Source organism: Cricetulus griseus (genome assembly GCF_003668045.3).
Source record: "Cricetulus griseus strain 17A/GY chromosome 1 unlocalized genomic scaffold, alternate assembly CriGri-PICRH-1.0 chr1_0, whole genome shotgun sequence".
NCBI lineage: Eukaryota > Metazoa > Chordata > Mammalia > Rodentia > Cricetidae > Cricetulus > Cricetulus griseus.
In genome coordinates, this window is record NW_023276806.1 from 1,576,272 (window position 1) to 1,595,141 (window position 18,870).

Sequence of the window (18,870 nt, forward strand, 5' to 3'; positions counted from 1 at the left end):
ATTTCAACTTTGCCAAGCCAGTGACTTTGCAAGTGTGATCTATGCTCTCCAGCTGTGTCTTATGCTCTAACACTATGGGTTAAGGGTAGGGTGAGGTCTGGGAGCATCTGCAGATGCGCTTTGTACAGATAACAGCGCTGTGCGGTGTATAGCAGAGCCATTTTTTAGGTTCTGTTGTACTCAAATTTTTCAGTATTTAAAAAAAAGTGTTTTGAATAACATAAGTCTCTTTATTGTATAAATAATAAAACATCACCTTATTACACAGTGTCTGGTTTACTATGGAAGCAGATTGTGAGCTAAAGAGCTACGACACGAAAAAGGTGTTTCTTTTTAAAACAAACAAAAAACACTGTACTGATATCTTAAAAACGTAACTTTTATTATGGACATGAAGCATGTATCTTGATTAGCACCGACTTTTCCTAACATCAACAACCTCAACCACCTGTAAGTTGTCTACCTCCGCCCCGACACACGTTACTTCTGAACTGGCTTCTTGACACAATCATATGGTGAGCCAGAAGAGCTCATAAACCTGCTTTTGATAATTTCAGTGTAAACAACAATGTTTATATTTGGTTTTTATTAAATCAAGCTTGTATATAACTAATTCCCTTTTAGAAAAATCACTGTAAAACTGACAGTCTAGCTTTAATCAGGCTGTAAGCAGATTTGGGAACCATGTTGTTGGAAATAAGAAGTACCAGGCCGGAATAAAGGATGCCCACACATGTAGAAGTTTAAAAAAATTAAAAGCCAAAATCCTACACATAAACATGCATTGACACTGACCACACAGCAAGTCCTAACCTGGGGAATGAAAAGTCTGATTTTCTTTTAAATGCCAAAGAATAATACTTTAGTAAAATTTGCTGGCTTACACGTAATACAGTCTTGCTCAGTTCACATTATTTGGAAAATAAAAAGTAACCGGGAGGAATCCAGATCTAAATAGATGGCTGCCTTATTATTATGAAATATTAAATCCCATGAAATAAAAAGTTCTTTCAATGTCACAAGGGATGAGTTTGAAAAACTTCACAAACTGTAAACATTTAGTGAGAGTGAATACAGTGACACCGGGAACACAGCAGTCGCTGGAGGCTGACTCTCTTCTATCCAGAATGACCACCAGAATAAGATGTCAGCTATCCTCAGGCAGGAATTCTGTCTCTCAAATACTCCAGCACAGCAGCTGTGCCCTTCATTAATATGGCCGCTCGAGGAACTCGGAATGGATTTCCATCTAGCAGTAGTGTTCTAAATGAAAAAAAAAAAAAAAAAAAAAAAAAAAACCAAGAAAATTAAGCATTTCTATTAGTGATTCTCTTTTCATGAAATAAAACCATCATTTGCAATTTTATAAATGCGTATTTTTCCTTATGTGTCTCTTACAAATACAACTAAACATGGGGACAGCTGGAATTATCACAATGTCTAACAGCACAGGGTGACTCACATAAAAGGCACATTCACTGACTCCGTTGGTTTTAACAGATTTATGGTACAGGTATCATTAATATTTCTATGCTAAAGATGGAAAGACAAATCTGGGAAGAAAGAGGCCTATCTAGAATAAACAGCTGCTAAATGATGGGTCTGTGATTTGAATTACTCTCAATTTTACATGACCACACATGAAATAATAAAATAGATTTAAGCAAGAGAATGAACAAACTGACAAGGATCCATGCCAAGGACACCGCAGTCACAGCTCACTTTATACCCCAGTAGGTTCTTTCACACATCTGCGCTCCCTCCCCAGACCAGAGGAACACATACAAAGTCTACTTCCATGTTTGGAAATAAGGCAAAATTTATGAGTTAAAGGCAGGTTCTTTTGTTTCCTTATGGATTAATGAAATGCATTCGATCAAAAGACTTTAATAACCAAATTTTTATGTAAACAAAAATCAAAGGCACTCACATTATAAGGCTCATTTACATTTCTTCAAGTATGCCCATGTTACTTGGGGATTCTTGTAAACACTTAACTAAGCTTCTACAAAATAAAGAATTGCAGTTGATTCTCACGGTGTAGATCTACCCACTCCAAAACTGTCTGTAACCCCAAATTACTGGATTTGAAGCTATGCCCAGAATTGGAGAAAACTGATGCCACTCAAGGGCATGAGTCCCATGAAATCACAGGACATCTTATAATCGCACTGCAATCAGGCATCCTTCCTGGGGCCTACTCAGTGCTACGGTCTGCAAATTTTTGTACTTTTGGCTTATGGTTTTAATGTTCAAAATTGCTTACCACAGCATTTAGGAACTAAGGCAGCATTTAGGAACTAAGGCAGGCAGGTATGGAGCTCAAGTAAGTCTAGGCTGGGCAATATAGTGAGATTCTTGTTTCAAAAGCTAACATAAAAATAATATAAGATAAATATATTAGCCGGGAGTTGGTGGCACACGCCTTTAATACCAGCACTCGAGAGGCAGAGGCAGGCGGATCTCTGTGAGTTCAAGGCCAGCCTGGTCTCCAGAGCGAGTGCCAGGATAGGCTCCAAAGCCACACAGAGAAACCCTGTCTCGAAAAACCAAAATGATAAATAAATTAAACAGCCTTCACATAACGATTCTAAAATGCTGTTTAGTTTTCATGGGTACAAATGTACCTACAGAAAAACATGCTAAGTTTCTTTCAGGCATAAATTATAGCTGCATATTCATGAGGAAGTAATAAATTAATGTGTTTCATACTGATGGGGTTTCTAACTACACAACACTGAGGCTTGTTTTACAAATATAAGCAACTGTATTTGTTTTCTACAATTCACTAGAATTGAGGGACCAGGGCCACCCCGGCAATGTGAACAGCCAAAAACTGACAAGTGGTATCCCAGGATGAAGCAGCTTTTAGCTGACACCTCATACCCCTCTTCTGTTTGCTTAACCAGCATTCATTAGGAGCTTAGGATAGCTGAAGCTTTATTACAACTGATTTTTGGATTAATTTTTTTTTTTTATTAGTTCAAGTTAGGGAACAAGCTTGTTTCACATGTAAGTCCCTTCTCCCTCTCCCTTCCCTCACCCCGGATTAAAAAAATTTAAAAAAATGGAAGAGATGGACCCCAAAGCACACTGGGATTAATTCTGTGTGGAGAAGAGGGTCGGCTTCAAAGGGGAGACCAAACTGGTCACGGTTGAGAGCTGAGAAGGGGCTGAGGGAGAAGCAAGTGAGGAGAGCAGAGGAGCTAGGTGCTCTGTAAACGGACTCAGAAATCCTGAGCAAGGCTAAGGAGGGTCAGATCTTGCTGCCCTTTGCCCCAAATGACAACACACACACACACACACACACACACACACACACACACACACACACACACACACACACACACACACACACACACACACACACACACACACACACACTGATTAACTACTATTGTTACAAGGTATTAAGTCTCTTATTTCAATTTCCTGCAAGGAAAAAAGCAATCAACAAATCAATTGGAAGCCCTCGAGGAGGGAAGTTACCGTAGCTGCACACAGTTTCCGAGCTCTGGGGGAACCTGCAGGAGGTCATTGTTCTGAAGGTCCAGAGTGCTCAGGTTTTCCATCAGTTTCACCTTCTGAGGGTCCACGGAGCCAACCTGATTGTTGCTGATGAGAACTGCTTCTAATGTGGGAATGTGATACAGAACTGCAGGCAGCACTTTGAATCTATCAAGATACAAACAGGACACCTCTGTGTAATGGGCTAGAAGCCAAATCACTCTTAAAAATGGATGATCTTAAGTGTGGTTTAAGTCCTATATTCAATTTTTCCAGAAAATAAGAAACTACCTTTGGAATATATATTCAGCAGACATACAAGGTACTATTGATTGTAAAAAATCAAACAAAAGTTGAGGCTAAGTCACCCACTCATGGGTGTGACATCTCTCTGGGTCTCTGAAGGCCACCCTCAGGAGGGTACTCTTTCTTAATTTACGTTTATTTATTATTAATCACTTCTAATTAAGTAAAATGTGAGGTGTTTTTTTTTTTTTCCTTTGTTTGCCTGAGGCTTCCAGACAAAGGCACTCTGTGTTCTTTTAAAGATGAACAACTGTCATAGACACTGGCTTCACTGACCAGACCAAACCGCCAGGTGCCAGAGATGGTGTTCCTGGCTAACATCTGCTTTTCGGTGTTTACCTCAAGGCATCTCAAAAGCTCTCCATCGTTCCCCTACAACACCCACAATTAGTCAGACCTTTGTGTTCCTTCCAGACTGAGTTTCTCAGAGTGGTGGAAGGAGTAACAACTACAACCAGCTCAGCACTGATCATAAGAATTCTAAGCAACAGTACATTCAGTAGAATGAAATAAAAATAAGATCTGCTAGCGAGATATGGTAGAACTAAATGTTTCTTATTTAGCAGACTCCCCTCCCACATGTTTTCTTACCTGTTAAAAGAAAGATTGATTGTTTGCAGTTTTGTCAGTGATGACATCTCTTCGGGCAAAGAATTTAAAAAATTATTCCTAAATTGAAAATCAAAGCATGATTTTTAAAATTTGAAAACTTACAAGTTTAAAACTCAGGAGGAATTAAAAAAAAACACAAATGTACTTGTCAATTCTTACTAATCTGATCATTTTAGGGACCCTAAGAAGTGTGGCTCAACGTGTTTTAGGGGCTGAAGCCACCCTCCGGCATTCTTCCTTTTCTATGCACAGCCCACAGATGTCCTTCTCTTTCCTCTAGTCTTTCTGCTGTCAGACATGTAAGCAAATGTAATCCTTCTCATAGAGACTTCAGAACAGTTACAAGGAGAGACATATACACAAAAGCCTGGGATACACACACAGAACGACAACAGCCATGGGACCTCCCTTCCCTCTGTTCCACCAGCTTTAGACTCTGAAACGCCAGAGCAGGAAAAAGCTCCATACTTGGTGCAGGCAAACCCTCCTGCCTCAACTGTCCTTCATGCCAGCCAGAGTACTCCTGCTAACTTTGCCTGAGGCTTCCAGGCAACAGAAACACAGCTTGCAACAGCCACACATTGGTGTCACTCTGAGCTTTCAGTTTCTCACTGCATTTGTTTAAATCAAGCTTGCTATCATTCCCAACAAGCATAGGCAGGATCTGTCTCTGCTCAGTCAGGGTTCCTCTGCTTGACTTCTGTCTATTTAATGTCCCAATGGGAAGCAAGCGGGCTCCTCAGGGGAGCAGCAAAGGAGAGTGTTGGTCTGTCTACATTGTCTACTTCATAAACAAACAACACGAAGAAGACATTTTCCATTAACTGTCATTTCACTTAGGCATGAATCTAAAGAATACGTTGATTAAGAATGTTTTAGATAATTTTATCTCAGATCTAAGTTATAAACTACTTACAATGACAGACTGGTTAAAATACCTAAATAACTAAAATAGTCAATACACTGAAAACCAGATTCCATACTCACCAATGAAAATACAATATAAAAACTCAAAAATGAATCATAATTTTTAAGGTGTCAGGTAACAGTATTGTCAAGTACCTTAAATCTAAAAATGTCAATTTCTGAAGCAAGCAAAATTCCTGGGATATAAAGGAAAGCTTGTTAAAACTGAGGTTGACATCTGATACCATCTCTTTCAGCTCAATAATCCTGAAACAGAAACAATTTTAAATGTTAGTACAGATTCAAAACTGAAACAATCATAGGAGAAAGAACAACATCCCTTCCACTTGCCATGGCTTTCAGGATCTCAGTTCCTCACAAAAAAACTTCAGAGACTGGCTGTTCAACAAAACTAAAAGTTAAAAAAACAAACAAACAAAAACACCCAAAACCCCAAAACCTTACAGTGATCTGTGCAAGGCTTCAATCTGACAGTAAATGAATAGTGAAGTCTAACTACAAAAAAAAAAAAAAAAAAAAAAAAAAAAAAAAAAAAAAAAAACATTGATAATGTATTTAACCTATGTTACAATAAATCTTTCTGCCAAAAGCCACCAGAACCCTATGGTCACGTGGGCACTTTCTGCCAGCTGCCTGAGTTCTGCCGCCGAGTTAGGGCCCCAATTGATACAGAGAGACTTATATTAGGTACAAATGCTGCTTGGCCAACGACTAGGATTCTCATCTGTTAGCTCAGTCTTAATTATCATAAATCTATATATTTTATAAGACTTATCTTATTGGACGCCTTCCATTGGTGTCCTCATCCCGGGATCATGTGGTGACTCTGGAGGAAGAGAGAAGGGGCCCACTTCCTTCTTCCTTGTTTATGTTTGAGTCTCTCAGGATCATCCTTCCTGGATCATCACTTTTTACTACATTTCCCAGAATCCTCCTTGACTCCTAGTCCTGCCTAACTTGCTGCCTTATTGGCCAAACAGTACCTGTACCTAATGTAAGTCTCTGTGTATTAATTGGGGCCCTAACTCGGCAGCAGAACTCAGGCAGCTGGCGGTAGGGCTCTGGTGGCTTTTGACAGAAAGATTTATCATAACAGAATGGTGTTTATGAGTGTCAATTTTGGATACTTTACACTATTAAGTTTTAATCCTCTTTTAGACTAAAAGGGGAATTGTAGTGAGACACCGTAACCACTCCTCCTACGGGCTGGCTACAGGTGTGCATGACAGGTGAGGTCAGGATGATGCGTGATGGGTTTTTAAGGGGTTGCAAGTCACACGGGGCCCCTTCTCTCTGACCTGGCTGCCTTGCTGCCCCAGCACGCTCTGGCTTGTGTTTGGCTGGTGTTTATCTGAATAAAGATATCTTAATCTTACAGACTACGGGTCGACTTGCTATAAACCTAATTATGACACAAAAGAGAAAAAACCAGACCAAGGTGGCTACTATACTGTAATACTTTCTTCTTGCAGTGAACTGACTTCATAAAATACATTGTTAGACACTAATAGCAGAGCATTTTAGACAGACAACATACTACTTATATGCAAGCACTTCAAAACATTTTTAGGGATCAGAGAGCTAGCTCAGTCATTAAGAATACTGGCTGCTCTTTTAGAGGACCCAGATTTGATTCCCAGTCCCCTCATAGTGACTCATAACCATCTGTAACTACATCAGAGCACCCATCACATTCTTCGTCCTCCACAGGCACCAGACATTCAAGTGATTCCAGGTAAAACACCCATACACATGACATATTCTTTTTAATTTGACATACTAACTTTTTTTTCTTTTTTGTGGTTTTTCGAGACAGGGTTTCTCTGTATAGCTTTGGAGCCTATCCTGGCACTCGCGCTGGAGACCAGGCTGGCCTCAAACCCACAGAGATCCGCCTGCCTCTGCCTCTGCCTCTGCCTCTTGAGTGCTGGGATTAAAGGCGTGCGCCACCAACGCCCAGTGACATACTAACTTTTTAATAATATTTGTTATATGAATTATCATGGAATCGAATTGTGATTAAAGGAAGATCTGAAGCCAGTTTCTAGGTTTGGCAAGTTTTACCCCTAAGCAGCTTAGGTCAAAGAGGAAGGGTTAAACATCTCTAACTAAGCCTAATCAAGTTTAGTCAATTTAATTATACAATTGATATAACTTGCCAAGAAAAATTAAATTACAACAAACAATTTTTTTGCCCATTACATTAGCAAAGGAATCAGAACAGAAGACCTCACAGCTGGTGCTAAAGATGTAGAGAGGAAATGAGCTTCAATGTGCAATTGGCAATCTTTTAAAAAGTTATTGGATCGATGTGCATCCAGTGTCATCACCCTAAACACAGTAATTTCTCTGGAAATTTAGCCTAAAGAAACAGTATGTTTTATTTACTGCTATAAGTAACCTAGTACATAGCTAAGTTAGACTTTAAAAATATTACTTAGGAAATAGGGAAATGCAAAAAAAAATTGGGAAATACATATAGTAAATAAAACATTTGAGAAAAAATTTACACATAAAATTCCAAATAGCGCTGGGCGTTGGTGGCACACACCTTTAATCCCAGCACTGGGGAGGCAGAGGCAGGCGGATCTCTGCAAGTTCAAGGCCAGCCTGGTCTCCAGAGCGAGTGCCAGGATAGGCTCCAAAGCTACACAGAGAAACCCTATCTCGAAAAAACAACAAAAAAAATCCAAATAGTTTAAGATAAATGTCACGAAGTTAACATCTATATTACTGATGTGACTGTATGCCATGTCCTTCCATTTAATCCAGTATTTTATGAATATCCATTATGACTTATAAATTTCAAGTGTAAGAGAGGAGAGTGGATTAGAAGCACTCTAGAGCAAGGCAGTCTGTGCTATGTCTTCTTTGGCTTTCTGAAAGATGCTCCTTAAAAAAAATCGAGGATCCCTGTTAAGAGAACAGTACACTGCAAAGGAACCAGACTGGGCTCAAACAGGGAGAAAACCTAAGTGAGTGGATAGAGTGAAGCCAATAGCATCTCTTTATTCCCTTAGCCAGTTAACTGTGATGTTATTAGTAGACATATGGAAACCTCAAGAAAAACAGACAGAAAAAGACAAAACACAGGGAACAGATGACACCACCAAGGCTGATGGTCAAAACATTGAATGGCTTTGATAGAATTGCCAAGATCTTCAGATGTTTAAAAGGGCAAACTATAAAATGTGTCTTATTTACAGAGAACACTTGGGATATCAGTCTTGAAGTAAGACAGCCCATTATAAAAGGAGACTCATCCATCGTCTGGATCATTTTGTTGAAGGGCTGGAAGGACATCTGATTTGATCTCAGATACACATGGTATGCTGGACAGACCAGGGTCAAACTGGCTAACAGAGACACAGTACACTCAGCTGTATTGATAAGCCTCCAAGCGGAACCACTCTTCCCTGCGGTGGGCTGGTACTGGGTGGTCTCTCATGATTCTCCCTGTCATACTTCATTATACAAGACTAGCAATTTTAGAGTTAATGATTCTAACAACCATTTCCCAAGTTTACAGCATAAAGTAGGGAAATTTAAGATCCTGTGCATCTCTCAGAGCAGTGGAACTACAGTTTGCAGCCCCCCTCTAACAGTTCAGGAAACTAATACCCGCTTTCCAAGATGCAACTGACAAAAACAAGGCCAACCTGAACAGTGCATCATCAAGAGATCCTACCTTTTTGGAATCTCACACAGCTGATTCTTACTGAAGTTGACAGAAATGATGGTATTGCTTTTTGCGGCATCAAATACGTCATCAGGAATCAAGGTTGCTTGTTTATCACTAAGTAAAAAGCAGTTCAAAAAAATAAAACATTCTCAACAGTCCAAAAAATATGTAATCACTATTTCCTATTTCTAAAGTCCTTTATAGATTTTACCAAAATGTTTACGGTAGCTGATGAGTTCTGTGAGGTCAGTATGCTCTGCTCATGCTCAGTCACACGAACAAAAACAGATACACACTGAAAATCCAGAAAACTTAAGAGAATACATGGCCCACTGCTGGGCCTATAATTGGAACTAAATCCGATTTTAAAACCAAGATTTCCTTAAAGCCTTGTAAGATTTGTCAGCTTTGATGACTGGAGAATAACAAGTGCAACACTGTACTAAGTTAGTTTCATGTAATCACCTACATGCCTTCTTGTTCCGCTAGTGTGTGGCAGGAGACAGGCTGACGCTAACTATTCGTGCTGCCACACTGTTGAGCTTTGCAGCTTGCCCCTGCTGTGGGATTAGAATCTGAAGAACAAGAATAGCCTTTGATATTTATGTCATGGCTTATGATACATACATACATACATACATACATACATACATACATACATACATATGCGTGCGTGTGCGTGTGTGTGTGTGTGTGTGTGTGTGTGTGTGTGTGTGTGTGTGATATGATTAAAGGGATACAGAATAGGTACAGGGGTATCTAACCTCGGTGGGGTGGCTTAGTAGTTACCCCGCACATTAAAGGGTGGAGTAAGAAAAACGTGAATGGAGGTCTTCACTGTTGAGAGGGTTCCTACCAACACATTATGATTGAGGAGCCACATGACAGCTTATAGACTCTTTAAAGAATAGTTATCAGTCTGGAATCTGTACCCTTCATCTCTCTGCTATAACAGCACACAAGAAAGAGTATGAGCAAAGGGTTGACAGCATTGCTCACCCTCAGATGTCACAACAGAAGTACCTGACCAATAGGGTTATTCAGCTCCTTTCCCTAATCTGACCATTTCCACAGTGCACTCAGGAACTCAGTGCTTTCCCTTACTCTGTACATAAACATGGTCAGTGCTTCAGTGTTACTGTATTCCCAGAATGCAGTGCAACTATGAGACATCACCTCAGTTCCATTCACAAACATGAGGTAATCACTTCTCAAAACTACTTGTTAGTCAAGCTTTCATCAACTAAATGATAGTTTCTTATTGAACAGATTCACCCCCAAACATAAAATTTTCTTTAAATCTAGTTAGTGAATTTGAGAACTTAAATACCAAACTGTCACTCATATTCTTGTAATAAAATGTTAACATTAATCTACCTGTCTTTCTCTTATTTTTTTGCAACTGATATTGTTTTGAGTCAAAGAGAATGAAAGGACCTCAGCAGCCACCTGTCTCCCAGACACTACCCAGAAAGATAGAATGCTGCTTTTTACACTAAGTCCACCTCATTCCCAACAAGGGCAGCTCTGCATCCTCTAATGAAAACCTCACAAAACAGAGAGCTGAAGAGACGGCTCAGTGGTTAAGGGCACTGGTTGAGGTTCCAGCGCATCCAGGTTTGATTTCCAGCACCCACATGGTAGCTCACAACCTTCTATACCTCCAGTTCTGGGAGATCTGACACCTCTTTTGGCCTCCTCAAGCACCAGGCATTATGTCATGCACAGACATACATGAAGGTAAAACATCCATGCACACAAAATAAAATATTCTTGCTGTGGAACAATCTTTTTACATTGTAAATATGTACTAGTCTCACTGGCTAATAAAGAGCTGACTGGCCTACAGCTGAGCAGGACAGCCAGACTAGAAGAATTCTGGGAGGAAGAAGGGCAGAGTCAGAAGAGTCACAAGAGACGCAGAAGGAGCAAGGCATGCCGCAGGTTAGGTAAAGCCACAAGCCACATGGCAACACATAGATGCACAGACATGGGTTCATTTAAGTTGAAAGAGCTGGCTGGAGACAAGCCTAAGTCATTGGCTGAGCATTTATAATTAATATGAAGTCTGCATGGTTACTTGGGAACTGGCAGCCAGGACAAAAACATCTGCCTACATGTGGCGCCTAAACATCGGACACCTATATCCACATAAGAACTGAGAAAGCTTTAAAAAGGTTCTAAATACACAAAAATGGAGCCAACTGCAGCTTCCTAGTCTTATGTCACTCATGCCTGCCAACACAATGACATGTCTCTCAGCCACTACCTGTGGGCTTGAGATGCTGGCGCAAGTACCTCCAGAGTGATCCCTGCCAGCATGCCATTGACTAAGCAACATAGTGGGTTTAAGTTTTGCTCATGAAAACAGAAAAGATTATAGAAATGTAGTAAAGACAGACCCAGATCAGAAAAAAGCCTCTGAACAGGTTTAGTGTGTTTAAAAATATACATTGGCTTGGGGAGAGAGAAGATGGAGAGTATATACAGACATAGATTAAAAACTAACTTTAAAATGATAAAAGCCCTCAAAAAGGGAATAAAGTAGTATATAAAAAAGCCACATAAATTTGGAAAATACACAGAGAGTATGGATAATGTATGTTATTGTGTAGTCTTTGAATTGTGTGATTGCTGACAGAGGAGTGATCGCCGCTAAAAGACACTGGATTATAAAAGCTGCTGGTTTAAACCAACGTATATATTTTTAAAATGTCTTGACTTCAAAATGGAAGTCAAAAGATATGTTACTTTAGGGAAGAGGTTATGATTTTATTTCCACAGGAATTGAAAGGTTGTGTATTCATTCAAAGTTAGAGATGATCAGGTCTGATCAAGGAAGATCCCCTGAAAATCATGGTTACAAACATAAAGACATAAACCAAGAAAAACACAAGACACGTGGCATATATTTTATCTGCTCAAACATAAAACAAAAAATCATCTTTGGTTGACTTGTGTATATATAATGCAGTCTATACTTGTATTAATAGAGATATGGATGTTACCTTTAAAAGTTTGTGTATTTTCAGAGCAAGGGGACCAGACACCAATAAAAACAAATGGCCCAGATGATCCAGCATCCAGAGCAGCTTCAAGGCTGCTGGCAGAGATGACCCAGACTCACACAACACTCCAGACATGACTTAACAAGTTACCCCAATTTTCTCAAGGTCCCCCAAAGATGCCAGTGCCCCCAGACAACAGGAAGCAGTCTAGAAAAAAACAACTCCCATATTCCTAAAAGATGGGTTATGGATGTTTGCTATCATTTAAAGGGGGTTGGTTACAAGTTGTTATTGGTCATATTAAAAAAAAAAGCTAAGCAAAAGAGTTAAATTAAAAAATCTCTTTCTAAAGGAAAAAAAAGTGGATGTGATATAGAAATGATGAGATAAAAGGATAAATTATTGCATCTATTTTAATCCAAAAAAACAACCATTAATCTCAAAATACTTTACAATGGTATAGATTTTGGTTTATTAATACAAATTTAAGGTTAATTTCATAATGCTGCATGTATGTTTCAACTTTTGTTTAGGGTATTGTGATTATGTAGCTCATATAAAAATGTAATGTATAATTAAGAAATACAGATTAGCTGGGCAGTGGCGGTGCACGCCTTTAATCCCAGAATTCAGGAGGCAGAGGCGAGCAGACCTCTATGAGTTCAAAGCCAGCCTGGTCTACAAAGCAAGTTCCAGGACAGGCTCTAAAGCTACACAGAGAAACCCTGTCTCAAAAAAAAAAAAAAAAAAAAAAAAAAAAAAAGAAATACAGATTAATAGTCGTCTATAATAGTCAAAACATGTCATATTAGGCATGTTTTCAAGGTCATACACAGATATATTTAGACAAATATATACACTCCAAAAACCTACAGAATATGGCATTTAATATGTTTAATAACCTAAGACTTTTCATGTCAATGAGACACATCTGCTCCTGGCAGCACCAAACTATTTCAGAGAAGATGATGGGCATCAAAGCAACTCCATATGGAGCTTGTTTTCTTTATGGCAAAAGCTAGCCATTTTGACAAAGAAACTGCCTTTGCCTCAATTGCTGATAGTATACTGTCCAAACTGGACCAGCAGGACGCAAAAGAAAGCAACTGCCAAACTTTGCCAGGTAGGACAGTCCTCCAAAATTCCCTGCTTCTCAGAAATGTCTGTCAGATATACTAAGCCTGTAGGCCAGAGTGGGATGCCCCAACATTAGAAAGGAACTCTGGGTGACTGTCCATGCAGCCAGATGTCCCTGTTGTTAGGTAACATTTCACCCTTTTGGGGTCTCTGACAGTTGAAGACTAGATAGTCATAGTTAAAGTTTTCCTTCCTTATAATAAAAGGTAAATTAGATAAAACACTTAAGGCTCACAAAACTTAGATAACAAAATATTTTCTCTAAATTTGCCAAATACAAATGGACTGGATATGGTAACTATAATTCTTACTTAGAAACTGTTTTTGTTGTATATAATTTTACTATGTTAAAATTAAAATCTTCCTTTTTAATTACATAAAAAGGAGGAAACGCTGTGAATAACCCTCCTGTACACTGTAAAGATTTGTCACTCGAATTGTTCTAATAAAAAGTGGACCGGCAGTAGAAAGGCAGCAAGTATAGGCAGGACAACCAAACTAAGGATGATGGGAAAGAGAAGGGTGGAGCCGGAGGAGATGCTGGCCAGACAACAGGAAGCAGGGCACTTAGAAAATGAGGTGGCTAGCCATAAGCCAAGTGGCAGAAGGCAGACTAGAAATATGGGCTAACTGAAGTGTGAGAGTCAGCTAGTAACCAGCCTGAGCTAATTGAAATGTAAGAGTCAGCTAGTAACCAGCCTGAGCTAATTGAAATGTGAGAGTCAGCTAGTAACCAGCCTGAGCTAATTGAAATGTAAGAGTCAGCTAGTAACCAGCCTGAGCTACCAGCCAAGCATTTATAGTTAAGGCTTCATGTTGGTTATTCGGTCACTGATGGGTGGGTAAGAAAAATCCCCCAATACATTCTAAAATAACATTCTAACAAGGCCCAGGGAACAAGTTCTTTCTCCTCGTGTGCCCTCCTTTAATTTCCCTGTACTAGTGTAACTTCCTCCTTCCCACAACACCTTTTCTACATTCTCAGGCACTCTACCCCTCTGACTCACGATCCCTTTGAGTCCACTTTCAAATTCTGAGGAACCTGCAAATGGGAATCTGACCCATGATGAACTACCTTCTCACTAGCTGTACTTTCTCTAAAGGACTGTCTTTCAAAAGCTTCCTATGGGCCTTGCAATGCTGTGCAGATGGACAATGTATCTGTACTTGGTAGCTTTAGTGTGACCACAGCAGGGACACTGCATACATCTTCAATGTTATGCACATGGACTGTGTGATGGTTTGAATGAGACTACATAGAGTCATGTATTTGAATGCTTGGTCCATAGCTGGTGGAACTGTTTGGGAAGGATTAGGAGTTATGAACTTATTGGAAAAGGTGTATCACTAGTGTGTGTGTGTGTGTGTGTGTGTGTGTGTGTGCTCTGAAGTTTCAAAAGCCCACACCATTCCAGTTAGCCAGTTAGCACTCTCTCTCTCTGCTTCATGTTGCTCTAGCACTATGCCTGCCTGCTTGCTGCCATGCTACCTACCATGATGGTTGTAGACTCTAACTCTCTGCAACCATGAGCATAACTGTGAACCCCACATTAAATGCTCTGTTTTATAAGGAGCCTTGGTCATGGTGTTTTGTCATAGCAGTAGAACAGTAACTAAGGCAGACTGCATACCTGTAGTCTAGCAGCTTTAGAGTGACTATAGCATGGATGTTGACTCTGGATTCACTTGGTAGCGTCATGGCAGTCTCAGGAACAGAATCATTTTGACTGGTCCCATCATCTGGAAAAGAATAGTTATATAAAGTGAATATTACTGTTACAAAGCTACCTTTAAATTGTTAACAACATGTAAGAAAAGTGTCCATGATTTCTAGATAGTTTTGATAATATGGTACCCAGTCATATATTTTATTCCCAGTAACTCAGACCTTATTTAAGAACATATTAATAGTAAATAAAGTTCTGCAGTGTGGTTTCTGCAGGTGATATGGGTGATATGCCCACCCATATCACCTAAAATCATCCCACTCCAGGGAAAGTTAGCTATTTCTTTAGAAAGAATATTCATAAAACAACTACAGCATCTAACAAGAAATCCTTTCTCTTCAGCAAAATATGGCCCAGTGGAAAGACCCTGCCAACATCAAAAAACACTGTTTCCCTCAAATGTCCACCAAATATTGTACCTATCTTTCCATCTTTTCTTTTAGGATACAATAAAGCTAATTATTTCCAACCATTTAAGATCTGGCAATTTGTACAATGTAAACTTTTGGATATTATACAATTAGGATGCTTTATAGGCAAGCACCAAGATGTTTTCCTGCTATGTGCATATACTCACACAGTCAACTACCTTACCAAGCAGAAACAACAGCCATCCTACAGAAAAAGCAATAAGAGGCACAGCAGTGGCAGCAACACAGAAGCCTACACATGGGAAGACATGGTTTTGTTGGTGCTGGAAAGGTGGCTCAGTGGTTAAGAAATGGTTTCCTCAAGACTCAGAAACCCAGAAATAACAAATTGAGAGGATGGGATGTCTCCAAGTTCACTCCTATGTGGAAAAGGGAGAAGAAAGCAAAGCAGAGGGTTGTGGGGGTCAGGGCTGCAAACCCAGAGCTTCCCAGAGCCCCAGGCCATACTCAGCTACAGGAAGAACTGAAGGCCTAAATATGCAAGGAGACCCCATTTCAATTAAAAAAACAAAAAACAGCTAAACCAGGTGGTGAAGATGTTTAACCTCCCCAGAGTTGGAGGCAGGTGCTTTCCTGCCAAAGTCAGCTTGAGTTACATAGTAAGAACACATCAACAACATAAAACACACATAACAACCCAAAGAATTAGCAGTGTCATTGACTTTGTGTCAGCCCAGAGTCATCCTAGGAAAATACCTGAGAAATATGCTAGAAAAGCAAGTGCATTTCTCTTGCATTAGGTATATCAATTACTCATTATCCAAGAATTAAAATGTATATATGTATGTACATTACTGCAAATCAACAGTATCTACTTTGATAAAATGGTTAAACAATTATGCCCCATGCAAACACAACATACTTTACTCATGAAAATAGAACAAATGATAGCATCAACAGAAATAAAAGAATTATGAATTAAATGCTTTGTTATTTAAAACTTCTCTAGCAGTTTGGTCATATTCCTTTATATAATTTTAAATTCTTTAATTTTAATTTTTAATGTGTATTTTGCCTGCATACAATACTGTCAGAGTCCAAAAGAGGGCGCCAGATCCCCAGGGAGCAGAATTACAGCTGTGAGCCACCATGTGATTGCCTGAAATGGAACCCTGATCCTCTGGAAAAGCTGCCAGTGCTCTTAACCACTGAGCAATCTTTCCAGTCCCTGCTCATACTATTGTAAAAAATATGTAATATATTGCCAAAATTTCATAAGAAAAGGCATAGTATGAAATCATTAAGAAAAAAAAACCTTACAGAATGTGAAAAATATATTCAATTTTACTATGTATCTTTACATTTTGTTTTAAACCCTGTGCAGGAAAAAGAGAGAAAAAAAAAACTTTAAAATTTTCAAATTGAAAAGACCCACTAAATGAAAACAATGAATAAAATTTCACAATAGAAGAAACAAAGAACTAAGTTTCCAGGGAGATAAAGTTGTTAAAAGTGCTAATGGCGCTCTTTTGGGTCTTGGCTCCAAGATTAACAAAAAAAAAAGAAAGAAAAAAAGAAAAAAAGAAACAATTTGTCATGTCAAAAAGGGCTGTGGCCTTCTTTCACTTTGGGAGAGTCAGAGGGAGGGGATGCAGTCTGAGTGGATTTCAGTCTGGTTAAAAAAAAATAAAATAAAAAGGCTGCAGCCATGTACAGACAATTCGATGCACAAACTGTGCCTGGTGCATGCCTGAGGACAAGACTTAAAAAGTTAGTCATTCACAGCAAGGGGTGGTGGTGCTCACCTTTAATGCCAGCAATCAGGAGGCAGAGCCAGGTGGATGTGAGTGTCAGGCTGGTCTACAGACTGGGTATCTGGACAGCCAAAGATACACAGAGAAACCCTGTCCCAAAAACAAACAAACAATGTTGAGGCTGATGCTGTCAGGGACATATCTGAAGGAAGTGTCTTTTAACACTTAGGCACTTCCCAAACTCTTATGTCAAGCTGCATGGCTGCATGAGCTATGCCATTCATAGCAAGGCAGTCAGGAATTATCTCATGAAGCCCGGAAAGACCAAACACCCTGCCAGGATTTAGGCCTGCTGGTGCTGCACCACAACCTCCAAAAAGCCATGTAAACAAGGCAGCTTTATAAAGACATTAGGAAAAAAAAACTTGAAAAAAATAAAATGGGACTTATACTTTATGTAAAAAAAAAACAAAAAAGTGCAAGTGGTGAGAGGAACACGGTCGAAAAGAGGAGTCCTGTAAATCTAGAGGGAAAAACATCCGAAGTTATTTCCAGTCATTCATTTGGTGAGACAGAAGGGCAAAGGAAGATGAACTCAAAGAACAGACCAAAAGAGCATGCTGGCTGCAGGGCACACAGTGTCAGACACAGGCAGAAAGCATATTTTCATGGGAGGAGTGGAAACCCATGCAATCTAGACAGGCCAACAATGCTGTGAGGGAGCTGGGAAGGAAGTCAGAAACTGCAGGTTCTTATCAGAAAGAACTGAAGAAAATTTGCCAGCTTTGCAAACCTATTTCACTTTGAAGACAGTGTCAGTGTTTGATTTATTATCTATCCTCTGCTGAAAGGAAAATGGATAGTTGTTTTTCTGAGAGGTCTAAGAAGGAGGGATTTTTTTTTTCAATCACCAAAAAGAAAAACTAAATAAAGTCAGTAATGCAAAGGTAGTATTAATCCCATGTCTAGACCTCACTATGACAGATTTACTCATTTACCCCATAAACTATTTAGCTGTTGTTTTTATTGTTGTTATTCCGACACAGGGACTCACTATATAGCTCTGGCTGACCTGGAACTCAATCTATAGATCAGGCTAGCCTTGAACTCACAGAGATCCAACTGCCTCTGCCTCCTAAGTGCTGGGATTAAAGGTGGGCACCATTGCTCCCCCATCCCCACGAACTGTTACAATGCTTCTGTGTTCTGACTATAACAGTATCAGGCACTGGGAGTAGAAAACATCAAAATTACACAGTGAGAAAGCATGGCTGGTCTGCTCTGCCCTAAGCCTGGGAATATGATAGTGGCTCAAATACTGCTCATAAGCACAAGCCTGCAATGCAACTGAAAACAGGACACAAACTGCACCATTTACTGCCAACTTGTGGGGGAGTTCTCTGTGGTTACTTTAACAAACCTTCATAAACTGAAGGGGCATTTGTTTTCATTGATTATGAATGTCCTACAGAACTTAGGATCAGGCCCAGGACTTCATTTATGCATGACCAGTGCTCACCTGAAGGCAGTCGTTTAAAGTAAACTCTGGAGGACAGTCCTTCTCAATTCTAAGATGGGTCTGGGTAGATTAGAGGGAAAGGAGCTGCCTTCTTACAAGGGGAGAATTTGTTTCCTTCCCTTCCCAGCTTTTAGAAGACACACACATTCCTTGGTTCACAGTCTTCTTCCTCCATCTTGTTCGAAAATTCTGTAACACTAGCCCTCTTCTGCATCCCAAACCTATTTCTAGTAATTCAGGTTATACTGTGTTCACAAAATGAATCCAGAAATCCTTAAGTCAATTGCCCCAGGCTTGGCTTCAACCTCTAAAACATCAGC

General features: G+C 39.6%; 1 protein-coding gene across 3 annotated transcripts in view; it reads right to left on the reverse strand.

Moving 5' to 3' along the window:
* Window positions 1–358: 358 nt before the first annotated feature.
* The window catches only part of Lrrc40 (leucine rich repeat containing 40), a 42,420-nt gene continuing 23,908 nt past the window's right edge, over window positions 359–18,870 (reverse strand). For 2 of the 3 annotated variants that reach the window (XM_027395204.2, XM_035450438.1), the window contains 6 exons: window positions 14,811–14,919; window positions 9,041–9,148; window positions 5,488–5,598; window positions 4,405–4,482; window positions 3,490–3,675; window positions 359–1,263 (listed from right to left, as the gene is read on the reverse strand). In XM_027395204.2, coding sequence (XP_027251005.1) covers window positions 1,158–1,263; window positions 3,490–3,675; window positions 4,405–4,482; window positions 5,488–5,598; window positions 9,041–9,148; window positions 14,811–14,919 — 698 coding nt within the window. In that variant the 3' untranslated portion in view covers window positions 359–1,157. Of the gene's footprint in view, window positions 1,264–1,930; window positions 2,006–3,489; window positions 3,676–4,404; window positions 4,483–5,487; window positions 5,599–9,040; window positions 9,149–14,810; window positions 14,920–18,870 lie in introns of all 3 variants that reach the window. The other variant, XM_027395205.2, reaches the window with a different exon arrangement.